Below are 14428 nucleotides of genomic sequence, written 5' to 3'. Positions count from 1 at the left end.
CCCACTGGCAGCAGATAGTATATCACATATCCAAGGGAGGTTCAAAAACATTTTATTTCATTATTATCCAAGTACCTTTGAAAAGATAATTGTACAAGTCATCGCATGAAAAACGGGCTCAGGGTATCCCCTGCTGGCCCTGGCCTGAGAAATGTACATATTTACATGGACACTTGGAAGGGACCAGACCCCCCCCTCTGCTGAACCAAGCTGGTGGCTGGAGACAGGCAAAGAGGCCTGAGATATTCAGCCGCCAGATTCACACAGTGGCAGGCAAGAGACAGCTATGTTGAAGGCACTCAGTGACATGTACAATATACAGAGGCCCCCACAGGATCCCCTGCTCCTGGACCTGAGCCCAATGAGGTGCAGTGGATAGGTCCCAGAGAGAGAAGAGGACACTAGGATACAAGCCCAGGGCAAAGTATCCCTAGGTCAGACTGTATTTAGAAGCAAGAGCTGCTGAGGGTCATGAGATGGCTCCTGGTATTGCTTCAGGGGTAGTGTGGGGGTAGGTGCGGCTTTCCCTTTGAACAGCAAAACAGAGAAACCCATGGAACCACTCAGTAGGATGACCCTCCCACCCCCACTTTCCCAGAGCCAGAGGGATAGAAATTAGCAGACATCTGAGGCCCCCAGCCTCATCCCCTGGAAGAGCTCGTGACAATCTTGTGTTGTTCCCTACACCAAGCTCCTGAGGACAAGGCTGCCCACCTGGCGGATGCCACTGCACAGTAGTGATGGTAGCTCTGGGTGTGCTGCCCAGGGCTCAGTCCACCTTTTCCACCTTGCCGATGATCTTTTCTTCAAAGACAGGCAGGATGGCCTCATCTTCCCGTACTTCCTCAAATACCACACCACAGTCAAACTCGTCACTCACTTTCTTAAAGTAGTATCTAGGGACAGAAAAGTGTGCAGACAGTGAGAAACCTGCTCCAAGAGAGGGATGCCTGCTTGTCCTTGACCCCCTAGAAGTCTAGCCACCCTAGAGTACAGGCTTCCCCCAGACATCAAGCGGGGCTCCTGGTTGGTGCCTGCTGGGCGGTGGCAACACTTGGGGTAGAGCTGGGACCACGGATGGGCTGAGTTACAGCATGTTGGGAATTGGCAAAAACAAAACAAAACGAAAAATCTGGGAGCCCCAGTCTTGACATGCTTCTTATGCAAAGAGAGCAGAGGTCTCGGGCCCCGCTTTGCCATCTACATGGGCTGACTCCAGCAGGCTTGACAGGTTCTCATGTCACTCAGGGAGCAGTAATCTGTCTGTCTGTTGGAGTTTCCAAGTTGGCTGACGTGGAGGGACAGACAGGTCTAAGGCTAGAACAAAGGGCCAGTCAGGCTCTGAGGCAGGGCCTGATGCCACCACACAACAGTGTGCAGCATCCATGGCTGAGAGGAGTAGGGTGAAGGGGAAGATAAGACCAATGGAACAGAAAGCTTTTCCTTTAGACACTAAACCAATAGCATAGCGGGCAAATATGCTCAATGGCTTCAGCTTCTCTCACCTGTAGCTCCCCTTCTTGGTTAGCAGCTCCTTGAACTGGCCCAGGGTGACAGCACGGCCCCTCACCAGGGTCCGGTAGGGTATTGGTTCACCACAGAAATAGTAGGCCACAACGATACTGTCACATGGTGGTGCACTCCCGCCACCTGCCTTTCTTTGTGATTTTGTCCTGGGGCAGAAATAAAGTGGTAAGTAGTGGGCTCAGGGTGATATCACAGAGAGTACCTCAAAGGTACCATCTATCAGCAGAAGACAAGATATCCCAGGGTTAGCACCTCATTCACCAATGTGGTATTCACAGGCCCTGCCACCCACCTACCCAAATCTGGGTGCCAGTCCTGTGTGAACCACTCACTGGGAAATGAAGTACAGGTCTAGCTTTAAGAACACACGCCCCACCAGATCATGACCAGGCCAGGCACACAAAGTCCCATCTCCAAGGATATAAAGGGAGTTGGTTCCTAGGCCCTGTCAAGTTCCAACCTCTCCAAACTTCCCTAAGTCTCAAGGATAGACCATAGACCAATCAGTGCTGTACAGATCTGGAAGGGAAGTGTTCCCAGGATGGCCAGGATCTCCAAAGTAGACTAGAGACCTGAGCTATTTCCTGCTCAGGTCCTCAAAGTGCTGTGAGGCTGTTCCAAGTCTGGATGACAGGCAATGCTCCTGTGCTCCTGTATCTTTCAATCACCCAGAAGCTTCCACAGCTGGCTTCACCCATGGCCACAAGTGGGCCATTTAGGCTGTGAGACTGTCTGGGTTCTTGGACTTTTCCTGCAATGGGCTTCAGGAGGGCCACCTGCAGAGGCCCCAGTACAGGCTCTGATGACACCCTCTCTTATGCAATGACTGGGATGGAACGTGTACTGGGTCAGCAGCAGGGCTCATCCTCCTAATTGAATGAAAGTACAGGAAGGAAGTCAGGCATGTCCCTAACCTACATGTGACCATGGGAGAGGAGGCACACAGCCTAAGTCCTGGCTGCAGTCACACTGTCCAGATCCTACTTTAAAGCTGGCTCAAAGTCCCAGGATCCAGATAGTAGACCTGCCAATCCCTGAACCTCGCTGAGAAGCTCAGGAGAGCAAAGACAAAATGAAAGGCAGGCTGTGGTACCTGTAGGACCTAGTGATCATGTTACCACCACGAAGAGGCATGATCTCCTTTATTGGGAGACAAGAGGGAGAAGCCCCAGCACGTCTTTCTCCAGCCCTGCTGTTTTCTGGCTCAGTGACAAAACCTATCAAAATAGGTGGTCCACTTTGGAATTTGGTCTGGCCTGGGCTGGGCTGGGCAAAACCAGGAGGACCCACAGGGCGCACATACTCTGTCTCGGAGAGTTCCAAGTCCGACACGGCTGGTACCACACTCAGCACCGGTGCACATGCTGGCCTGACACAGGTGCGTCCCCGCTGCATGACTGCCTGCACATACCTAGGGAACAACCCGCATCAAAGAGGATGGGGTTCAGCCAGTGTTGTGGACAATGGGCATAGAAAGGGTGAGAAGCAGGACCTCGCCGTCAAAAACTCCTACTCACATATTATCAGATGCCCTGCCATAGGTATCTAGACACAGGGTCAATGTCAGTCTGTTCTTTGGAATACACTCTGGAGAACTGCTGATCTAGATGCTATAAGCTGTTACTTCACCCCTTGTTCAGATGTCTTAAAGAGGATCTGCCAGGACAGAAATGTGGCTCTTTCTTACAGTTTCTAGCACAAGCTTCCTGAAGATGATGTGGATATCTGATATGGTCGGTAGCAGTGGTTCTGCTGTACAATATCTTGGGGAATTCTTATTGCTGTGACTAAGGCATGTCCCAGAGTCTGAGCAGAGCCTTTCTAAGTGAACCCTCTACCTTGGAGTGATGCCACTATGGGTTCCTAATAGTGACTTTACTTTGATCTATCTTAATAGGGCCTGCCAACGCCTAGGACTTTCACTTCATAAGTCTACACTTGCTTACACAGTTCCAGACCGACAGATTTAACATGATCAGTTTTATCACAAATGAAGATTTTGGAGGCACCAGCTAAGATCTGGGGTGTGTGTGTGTGTGTGTGTGTGTGTACACGTGTGTGCGCGTACATGTGCACACATGAGTAATGGTGATAGTTGTGCTGGTGTGTGTGTGTGTACACGTGTGTGCGCGTACATGTGCACACATGAGTAATGGTGATAGTTGTGCTGGTGTGTGTGTGTGTGTACACGTGTGTGCGCGTACATGTGCACACATGAGTAATGGTGATAGTTGTGCTGTGTGTGTGTGTGTGTGTGTGTGTGTGTGTGTGTGTGTGTGTGTGTGTGTACAAGCGCACACATGAGTAATGGTGATAGTTGTGGTGGTGTCATACCCCAAAACATAAACCAGAAGGATTTAGCTGATGCTACTGACAAGAGAAAACCAGTCACTGTCATCATGTGGTGCTTGCCAGGTGCTGGTAACCAGATGAACAAATGTCACCTCTGCAGTGTCACCTGCTCCATAAGTAAATCCTGCCTCCTAGGAACACTTTGCTTCTCTGAGAGCACCCTGCCCAGACCACTGAGGGCATCAGTCTTAACAGATCCCACATAGACACCCTGCTCAAACTGCCTCTGACCCTCGCCAGATACACGCAGTATTTCAGCACCAGGACGAACACTTCCTGCACAAAACAGGTAGCAAAAGAGCCTAATGTTGCTTATAGTAGGTGACATAGTGGTCTCTTGTGTTCAAGGCAACTGTATCTTCTTTTGGAAACAAAACTAGTATAGGCTCAGAGCACAACCAAAGGAGATGATGGACAGTTCTGATGTGCAGGCAGTTGTAGGACTTGTCTGGAAAGACCGCAGCTCCTAATCCTTCTCCCTGTCTTCCTTAACCTGAGGAACATCAGTATCAGCCACATTGCCACCACAGTTCAGCAAGCCTGTTCTGTCTCTTGGGGAGCGGGTTTGCCCAAACTCAAGAGACTTCTTTTTGGGTAGCAACATTCTTGGAGCCAGAATGTGCCTTCTCTGACCCTTTTATCTTGGCTCTGAGTCAGTTGCCTGGACATTGTGACTGATTGCAATTCCCAAATAGGTAATACTCTCCATGAGGGCTTAGGGTCTGTTTCTTACCCATTCCCTGACACCATGGTCACACAAAGGCCACTATTGCCTTTAAACCTATCAGCTCTTTTATTCAGCTTGGAATGTATGGATTCTGGAGTCAGGGTTCTCACTCCCTCAGATGCTATGACTCATGACTGTCCAACCCTGCACTTCTGGTCTCTAGCAGGACCATCCTGTAGTTGCTTAAACTTGTCCTTGGTCACTGGAGGTCTCCATAGGCTCACACTTGTGCTTTGTGTGACCATTAGAGATGGTCAGAATATCTACCCCTAAGCCAGGCATGTCTAGAAGTTGCTGGCAACCTGACCATATGCCTGGTAAGAACATTCACCTCACAGCCCTCAGTCCTGTAGCATTCTCCATGGAGAAGCAGCCCTCTTTAGGCCTTAGGGTCATGGTAAGGTCACCTATTCCACATGAGCCTACCTCTGCTTGGAGGGCAGTTTGTTTGCTCTCTTTTCTTCTTCCTCCAAACGCCTGCGGGCCTCTTCCAGCTGGGTCAGAGGATTAGGGGCTGGATTGGGTGGCATTGTGGGATCTTGGATGAAGAGATGAGAAGGCTGGACAGAGTTCCGAAGCTGAGCACTGACCCAGGGGTGCACGGCCCCAGGACGTTCAATGGACAAGGGCCTGGAGCTTTCATGGGCCTGCTGCTTCCTCATCCCAGAAGACCTTGGGGGACAAGGACAGTGACTACATGAGCAGTGGGAGCGACCAAGTGTGTCCACACTCAACTACAGGGTCACATCGATACACCTCTTCCCTTCCTGCAGACTTTTCTTTTTGTGAGTGATTTGAGATTGAACAAGGAGTTTTCTCATGACGCACTGTCACTGAACTGCATTCTAAACCTTTCTTACATTTAGAAAAAATTACTAATTGTATTTTGTGTGTGAACACAAACACACATGTACCACAGCCTATGTAAGGATGTCAGAGGACACTTGTTCCATGTGTGCACCAGAGATTAAACTGTGATCCTTAGGCTTGGTTTTACCTACTGAGCCATCCTGCTAGCCTCCTTTATTTCTGAGAAAGGTCTTCTTCCTAAGCTTCCAGGCTAAGCTGGTGTGGTAGCACATGATTATAATGCTAGTAACTTGGGAGGTAGAGGAAAGAAAATCACAAGCTTCATCTAACAAAGGTTAGGCTTCATCTGCACAGACAGACAATAGGCCAATAGGAACCTATGATTCCAAAGATAGTCTTTCTGCCCGTAAAAGAACAGGTTCAGGTACCAGGATGTCTACTGCTCAATTTACAATCTCCTGCTCCATAGGAAGGTGGCCTCGTAGTCACTGTTCCCAAGTATGCTGAGGGCAGGTAGTGAGCAGGTAGCACATTAGAGTAATCTGGGACTGAGGAAAGGAACCTGCCTTACTCCTAGATCCCCTAATATGCTCAGAATTGGGTCAAAGGGAGGATCACAAGGATGGTACCTCTCCCTGTGGAACCAGGAATCTGTGCAAACACACAAGCAATATGAGACAAGGTAGATGAGAGAGGTCACATTGAAGCTAAGCAGCATCAAACCCTCAGGAGTGAAGAAAAACAGGTATAAAAGACAAAAGGCTCTTTCACAGTTGTCACTTATGTAAGTTCATAGGTGACAAGGAGTTAGGTGAAGTCATCAGACCTTGAAGACAGAAATATACTCCTAAAGGCAAGGGTGCTGGCAACAAGAGGACAGGTGACCAGCTGCTCTGGGGCAGGCCCCTGCAGTGTACTTACCCATGGCCTGCCTTCCGGTGTCTACTGATCTCCTTCTCCCCCTCAATGATCCACTGCATGATCTTCTGGTTCTTCTCTGCATCCTCTGTGGTACTGGGTACCTCAGCACTGGCATTCTTCCCAGATTCAGCCTTCTTGGTGTTTCTTTTGGAGGGTGCACTAGCTTTACCACTGGGAGAACAAGGCATATGAGGTTACTTTGGTCTTTCTTGCTGCTTGCTAAACCCTCAAGCTCAACAAGATGACCTGGAACCCACTGTGAAGGCAGCGGCCTCTGTGAAGGTCAGCTGTCTGCGGTTTGTTTTACTATGGTAGGAGAGCCATGCTGACCAGAGCCCAAGACAAACCCAAAGCCTGCCCCTCCTCATCAAGTCATAGCAAGGCCTGGAGCCTGACTGGCCCATGACCCCGGTATTGTATGACTTGTACTGGGGAGGATCAGGTCACCACAGGGCCATGGGCCCTCTGAACTATGACTCGGATAAGAGGACACACTGGAAACATTAAGAAGGCTGGATCAGGACTCACCCAAAGGCCAAGTCCCCAGCACTGGGGTTGGTGCCTGTGCTCTCTGAATAGCTTCGGGGCTTGGCATGACCATGTGTTTCTGGGCCCCATGAGAAGCTGCTCTGGACCCTGCGGGCAGCTTCAGCCTCCATTTGCTCCTTGGGTCTAGCTGAATTATGGTGAACGTGGTGGTGGACGTGCCTATGGTGGTGCAGGCCAGCTGAATCCAGCTTCAACCCTAACTTAGGAGCATGCTTCCCATGCCCAGATGCTGTACCCCCTAGCACTGCAGTCTTGGCCACATGCCCGCTGTCAGGAGAGCGGTGGCCTGGGCCAGGTGACTGGCAGCCAGGTGTCCTCATGACCCTTTGCACATGCTCATCCAGGATGCTCTCAGGATTCTCCTCATGGGCATCCCGCAGTCCGGAGCAGCCCATATCCACATAGCGAGGTGGGAAATGGTGCCAAGCTGGGACAGAAGGCAGCTTGTGACTTGCCATGGGGCCAGAAGGCATTTCCCCATCTTCCCCTTCTTCCTCCTGTGGAGAAATAGCAGTGCCATTGGAACAAGGTTAAGGACTGACCTGGAAGTGAGTCACAGTCTGACAGTCAAGCCAAAGACTTTGCAGTCTGCAGTGTGGCCAGGTCAAGGAGAGGTGTTGACTCCTGGATACCCTATGTTCTCTCTTTTATTTTGCCCTTTCTTTTCTCTCTCTCTTTATTTTTTCTTTTCTTTCTAAACAGAGTTTCTTTATGTAGCTCTAGCTATTCTGGAACTAGCTCTTGTCTGGCTTTATTTTTTTTCCTTAAAGATCTCTCTCTTCTTCTTCTCGTGTGTGTGTGTGTGTGTGTGTGTGTGTGTGTGTGTGTACACATGTGTGCACACAAGTGGGAGTACATCATGCTCCCCTAGGCTTAAGCTGGAATTTTTATTTTGTTTTTCGAGACAAGGTTTCTTTGTGCAGCCCTGGCTATTCTGGAACTTGCTCTGTAAACCAGGCTGGCCTTAGACTCAGAGAGCACCCTGTTTCTGCTTCTTGAGTGCTGAGATTAAAGACATGTGTTACACTGCTCAGTTTTGACCTGGAATTTGTAAGGCATCTCACCTGGCACACGGGAAGAGCAGAAGAGACTATCAGGTATCTTCCTCTGTCACTTTCCACTCATTTCCAGGAAGCAGGGTCTCTCGTTGACCAGGGACTTTCTCAAACAGGCTGGAACCCAGACAAGTCCGGTAGTCCCCTCTCTCTAGCCCTCACTCCTCCTAGCTGGGAACACCCAGCACACTCTTCCAGTAAAGGGATCTGAACTCTAGTCCTGATGAGCATGCCATTTCTTCAGACCTTTTCAGAAGTTTTATTTTCTCAGGTTTTGGATAAAAATAAAACTGGGTAATTATGTTGGGCAGTGGTGGCGCACACCTTTAATCCCAGCACTCAGGAGGAAGAGGCAGGTGGATCTCTGAGTTTGAAGCCAGCATGGTTGACAAAGTGAGTTCCAGGACAGCCAGGGCTACACAGAGAAACACTGTCTTGAACCACTCCCCCAAAAGAATAAAATCTACAGTTAATGTAAACATATCAATGTATGCAAGCTACAAAATTCTATGTCTGTGGTTACACGGTCATCCACTCAACAGGAGACACCTCAGGATAGGATGACACAAAAATAAAGGCTGGGGCATATATGGCAGCCCATCAAGCCTGAGGGCCAATGGCCACAGGTTATTTCCTGAGCTGATTATCAGGGTCAGTCACTCAGGGCTTTTCATTTTAGTGATTTGTCAGATAAAAACAACAATAGCACCATTCTCACCTGCGGCACTGACCTAGCCTCTCTCTCTCTAGAGATCTGTGGTGTTACTCTTCAGACTCTACATCTGCTGCTATCCTTGCTATTAGGGACAGGGCCATTCTACCTGGCACTCCACAGAGCTCAGGGAGTTTTAAGGCCTGCCTCGCTTGCACCTGCCTGCCTCGCTTGCATACCACGGCCCTATTGTGCCTTCCTCAGTTCCTGTGCTAACTGCTAAGGCTAGGCATTTTGTCAGCTTCCTGTCTTCTTCAAATGTCAGAAGCCTTGGGAGCTTCTGTTGGGAAAAGGAATTGCTAGGGGTAAGCACTAGGTTCATTTATTGGTAAAAGAGACAGAACAGGGTATGGAATATGAAGGAAGGAAGGCAGGCCAAAGAAACACAATGAGAAGAAGGCTGAACAGAACACCTCAGAATGGAAGCTTCCCTAAATGTGGGACTTGTAAGCCACAAGAAATAGTGGCCTAAACATGGTCCTAGCACACAGTCTACTCACCATGCGTACACGCTTCAGCCGTTCCTCCAACTTTTCTTCAGCCTCTCGAGTACGCTGGACAGCCTCTAGACGGTGAATAAGCTCTTCAGCAAATTTCTGTGGCTCTACCCGGATCTCCTTTGGCATTCGGTAAGTGCGCTGTGGTGAAATACAACAGTCAGTAGATATAGCATCTCTTATGGAGCAGCACAGTAACAGCCTTCTAGTAAGTGATACTTGAACTTAACCTCCGAGCCATCTCTCCAGCCCTTATTTAAAGTTTTTAATGTTATATTTACCCACTAAGTAACCCTGCTGGTTATATGTTTAAATTTTTTTTTTAAGATTTATATAATTATTTTAAGTATGAATGTTCTATCTGAATCTTCACCTGTGTGCCAGAAAAAGGCATCGGATCCCATTACAGATGGTTGTGAGCCATCATGTGGTTGCTGGGAATTGAACTCAGGACCTCTGGAAGAGCAGTTAGCGCTCTTAACCGCTGAGCCATCTCTCCAGCCTTAGTCATAGCTTTTTTAAAAGCAGGTGTTTACTGTTCCCTTTCACTGGAACACTAGCATCCTCACTGTTCTCTTTTGCTGATGTGAAGATGTAGACTGCTTTCTAGCCATTCATAATCACATTCCTGGAGGCCTGAGCAGGGTCCTGGTATGCACTGGCTATGGCACCCCTGAGTGTTCATGTGTACATGAACACCCAGACAGGCGATGGTTAATGCCTTGGCCAACATGTTCTACACTGAATACTCCCAGCTTGTCACAAAGAAACATTCATGACATAAATGGGGAAGAGCTCAGTGCAAACATAGGATGAAGATGAGTTAGTACAGCACTGGTCACGAGAAGATCCTAGGGTGAACTTGTGGTCCTAAAATAGCCATAGCATCCCCCAGGCTTACACCTCTTCAAATGAAATCCTGGAGCACTGATGTATGGCTGAGTGTAAGCAGGATGGGATTGCACTCAGGAGCGTTGGGACTCTAAACTCTGTTATAGTGACTAGTGAGACAAAATTCATGATACAAGGAACAAACACCATCTTCTAACCACAAATGTTTACTCCCTAAAACTGAAGATGCAGTCAAAAAGCTGAAAGATTATAACTAAGAAATTCTGATGAGCCAGGGAATGATAGTGCATACCGTTCATCCCAGAACTCAGGAGGCAGAGGCAGAGAGGCAGAGGCAGAGAGGCAGAGAGGCAGAGGCAGGAGCATCTCTGTGAGTTCAAGGCTACCCTAGTCTACATAGTGATCTCAAGGTCAGCGAGAGCTACATAGCTGCTGTCTCAAGACAACAATAAAACCAATCAAAAGAAATGATAATGGTGATGTGATGCTCTGAAGTGCCCATCAGCCCTATACAGGCTCTATAAACAACATGCAGAGGAGTCATGGGTGGAGGACACTGCCACAGGCTCCCAGCCTCTCCTAGAAGTCTTTCTGGCCCAAGCCCATGTGCCGGAAGAAGAAATGATTGTTCTGTGTGATTGTCACCAGTGGTCAGTGCTATGCACGCTTGCTCAAACATATAGTCAACAAAGCCTCATAGTACAGGCTCAGGAAAAGCTACTGCTATCACCCAAGGGTGAAGCTGGGCAGCTTCTGACCTAAGATGTCCACATGGCAGCATCCACTGCTCAGGCAGAAAAGTCACCCATTTCTTTTTTTTTTTTTTTTGGTTCTTTTTTTCGGAGCTGGGGACCGAACCCAGGGCCTTGCGCTTCCTAGGTAAGCGCTCTACCACTGAGCTAAATCCCCAGCCCCAAGTCACCCATTTCTTAAAGCCTTTACCCTCTAGCGAAGCATATGGCCAGTGACTATCAGAGAGATATCTCACATTACAGGGAAAGGAGTGCAACGAAAGGAGGATGTATCTGGAGGACTTCCTGTTATTAAGCAAAAGAAGCCCTCTACACATTGGGAGCTATCCTATACTATCTACTGGGAAGGCTATCTCTCACCCCAACATCACTCAGATTGCCTGCTGAGCCCAGAGATAAGCTGTGGTTTTAGGAAGTCTACCAGGTACCTTTCCCACTGGTTGGTGCCATAGTGGAAACCAGTTAAGCACCAGGAGAAAATACAGGGTACTGTTGAATATCCAGCACTTACAGGAATGTGAGGTAGAGGTACCCGCCCATTGACTTGGACACTCTCCTGCATCTCCCTTCGGTGCTGCTTACGGATCCTGTATGGGGGGATTCCATCCCTGCATAGACAAAAGATGTAGTCATTAGCTCAATCAGAAAACAAGGTATTCAGCAGAACATCATACAGTTACCAGCCCATGGCCATTACTGATAGTAATGATTTCCATATTGTATCATCCCATGTACATGTAGACATGGAACTACATAAACACAGACACCAATATCCTTATATGCACTACACAGCATACGCACACAACTTATTTTTTTTTTTTAAAGATTTATTTATTTATTATATATAAGTACACTGTAGCTGTCTTCAGACACACCAGAAGAGGGCATCGATCTCCCTACAGATGGTTGTGAGCCACCATGTGGCTGCTGGGAATTGAACTCATGACCTCTGGAAGAGCAGTCGGGTGCTCTTAATCGCTGAGCCATCTCTCCAGCCCACAACTTATATATGATAACAAAGCCCAAGAACTCAACCATGGAATGTTATTCTGTCTACTCTTCATGCAGCATTTCAACCAAGGTCAGCCACTCTCACATTATGATCTCCGAGTCTACAAAGTCTCAAACATTGTAGCTAAGAATGATTTTCACACTAAAAGAATTTTTGTTACACACACATCATGTAGTGAGTACATGTGCTACAGCATGTGTGGAGGTCAGAGGACAACTTTCAGCATGTGGATTCTAGGGCTTGAATCTAGGTCATCCTTTTAGAAGAGTGAAATAAACATGTAAGGCAAACTGGAAACAGCCTTTGGTAGCTATAAATCCAGGGACTAAGTTCACTAAAAGGCCAAGCTATTTTTTGCTCATTCAAGATAGATGCTACATCAAACTTGAAACTGCCTAGCCTCCATTCCATGGTTTTGGAACTGCTCTAGAAATAATCATTGCACTAACTGAAACGAACAACCCAGAAAAGACAGGCTGATAAAAAAAAGTGCTTGGTGTTCTCACCATAGCTCTCTCACCATAGCTCTCTAGTGACAAGAATGCAGGCGGGTGGGGGGGGGGACGACTATAATCACCAACCTGAATGGGATGCATTTTTAAATTATCTTACTAATGAAAGACTCTATAGGGCAGCAGTTAAGGAATGTGGTCTGTGTACTCTGCCCTGGAGAAGGTGGGAAGCCATTAAGGACAGTGGAAACCCAACAATAATACTCTTGGAGTATTTTTCAGTAAAATCAGTAAAAGACACAGCCTCAATCAAGGGAGGGTTGCCCCAGCAACCTGCCCAGGTGGTCAGTGTGCCCAGGCAAGAGGGTAGTATTACAGTGTTTTTCCATTTATAGACAAAAAGGAGGCACAGAGGATTGAGGAATGGGAGTTTAAAATTCATATGACTTGGCTTTCCAGGCAGTCAGGATAGTAGATGGCCTAAAGCCAAGAGCTGAAACCTGTTTCTTCCATACTTAGATATAACACTTTAAAATCCCTAGCATTTGGGGCTTAGGCTTGTCCTCAAAATCTACATCTAAGGATGGGTGACATACTAGGAAACACCTTGTTGAACAGTTGTGTGATCCAACTGTGACTCCAACATGGGAAACTCGTGAACAACCCAGCAGATATGGTCAGATTTCATGTCTTTACCTCAGATGTGTGTTCAAATATAGATGGAGATTTTGTATCCTAGATTCTTAGGTCTCCTAATAAAATCCAAAATTGTCAAAGAAACTTTGTCTATGCTTGAGTGTGTGGCCATTGCTCTGTTGACAGAATGCTTGCCTAACATGTATGAAGACGTGGGTCTGAGCCCAGCTCTGCATTAACTGGGTAGAGTGGCAGATGCCTGGAATCTCAGGCCCTGGGAGGCAGAAGCAGCCTTGTTTACATGAAACTCTTATCCCTAAAATAAAACACATTTACATGGATTTTAACCTTCTCCATTTGGGTAACATGTTTTCTTAAGGAAATATTCAGAGTTTTCAGAAACAAACTATGTTAGAAGTTAAGATTCATCAATTCCAAGGATGAGGAAAATCAGGTGCTACAGACACAGCTTGTTGTCTTCTTCTGATGGGACGGGGGCTGGCAAATACTTTTTAAGTGAGAAGCTACAAAAACCTCAAGAAACTTCAAAAAAGTGTTGCTGGAAATGCCACTGAAACAAAGCTAAGCATGGCGGCACACGTTCACTCCCAGCGCTAAGGTGGGAGAGGCAGTGAATCTCCAAACTGGAGGCCACCCTGGTCCACACAGTGAGTTGCAAGTCAGCAAGGGCTTTTTAGAGTAAGACCCTATTTCAAAATTAATTAATTAAAATAGAAGGATATGAGACATTCCTCAGATATAACAAAACCCAAAGAGAAAAGAGGCTATCCTTGTGTTACTACCACATGCTTATTGTAGTAGAAGAAAAAAAAAAAATCAAACATCCCAATATATGCCACATGGCAGCAGCCAAACTGGCTTCTGAGCAGCAGGAGATGGCATGCGGTTTGTTTGTTTGTTTGTTTGTTTGTTTGTTTTAAGACAGAGTTTCTCTGTGTGGAAACCTGGTTGGGCACAATCTATTTTTAAAAGTTAAGTATTGGAAGACTGTAAAATGGCAGGCAGATGAAAAGCACCAGCCACAAAAATGGCGCATGATGGCACATGTCTTTAATCCTAGTAATCAGGAGGCAGAGGCAGGAAGAGACCGTATCTCAAGACGAAGACGAAGACGACGAAGAAGAAGGAGTAGGATGAGAAGGAGGAGGAAGAGGAAGGAGGAGGAGGAACAGAGGAGGAGGATGTGATGATGATGATGATGACGATGATGATGATGATGATGCTAAGGGGGGACTGTACTGGCTGGTTTGGTGTGTCAACTTGACACAAGCTGAAGTTATCACAGAGAAAGGAGTCTCAGTTGAGGAAATGCCTCCATGAGACCCAGCTGTAAGGCATTTTCTCAATTAGTGATCACGGGGGGAGGACCCAGACCACTGTGGGTGGTACCGTCCTTGGGCTGGTAGTCTTGGGTTCTATAAGAAAGCAAGCCGAGGGGTTGGGGATTTAGCTCGGTGGTAGAGCACTTGCCTAGCAAGGGCAAGGCCCTGGATTTGGTCCCCAGCTCTGGAAAAAAAAAAAAACAACAAAAAAAAACCAAACCACATCTACTC

General features: G+C 47.5%; 1 protein-coding gene across 4 annotated transcripts in view; it reads right to left on the bottom strand.

Moving 5' to 3' along the window:
* Positions 1-35: 35 nt before the first annotated feature.
* Positions 36-14428, bottom strand: part of Axin1 (axin 1) — a 52354-nt gene continuing 37961 nt past the window's right edge. For 2 of the 4 annotated variants that reach the window (XM_087574585.1, XM_087574586.1), the window contains exons 4-11: positions 11266-11362; positions 9154-9291; positions 6866-7383; positions 6338-6508; positions 5033-5278; positions 2831-2938; positions 1506-1673; positions 36-896 (exon numbers count right to left, since the gene is read on the bottom strand). In XM_087574585.1, the coding sequence (XP_087430711.1) occupies positions 770-896; positions 1506-1673; positions 2831-2938; positions 5033-5278; positions 6338-6508; positions 6866-7383; positions 9154-9291; positions 11266-11362 (1573 nt within the window). In that variant the 3' untranslated portion in view covers positions 36-769. 4 annotated transcript variants of the gene reach the window in all.

This window comes from Rattus norvegicus, chromosome 10 (assembly GCF_021556685.1).
Source record: "Rattus norvegicus strain SHRSP/BbbUtx chromosome 10, alternate assembly SHRSP_T2T, whole genome shotgun sequence".
In the NCBI taxonomy this organism is placed as follows: Eukaryota; Metazoa; Chordata; class Mammalia; order Rodentia; family Muridae; genus Rattus; species Rattus norvegicus.
The sequence above is the reverse complement of the archived record's forward strand: the minus strand, read 5'-3'. Positions and strand labels throughout refer to the sequence as shown.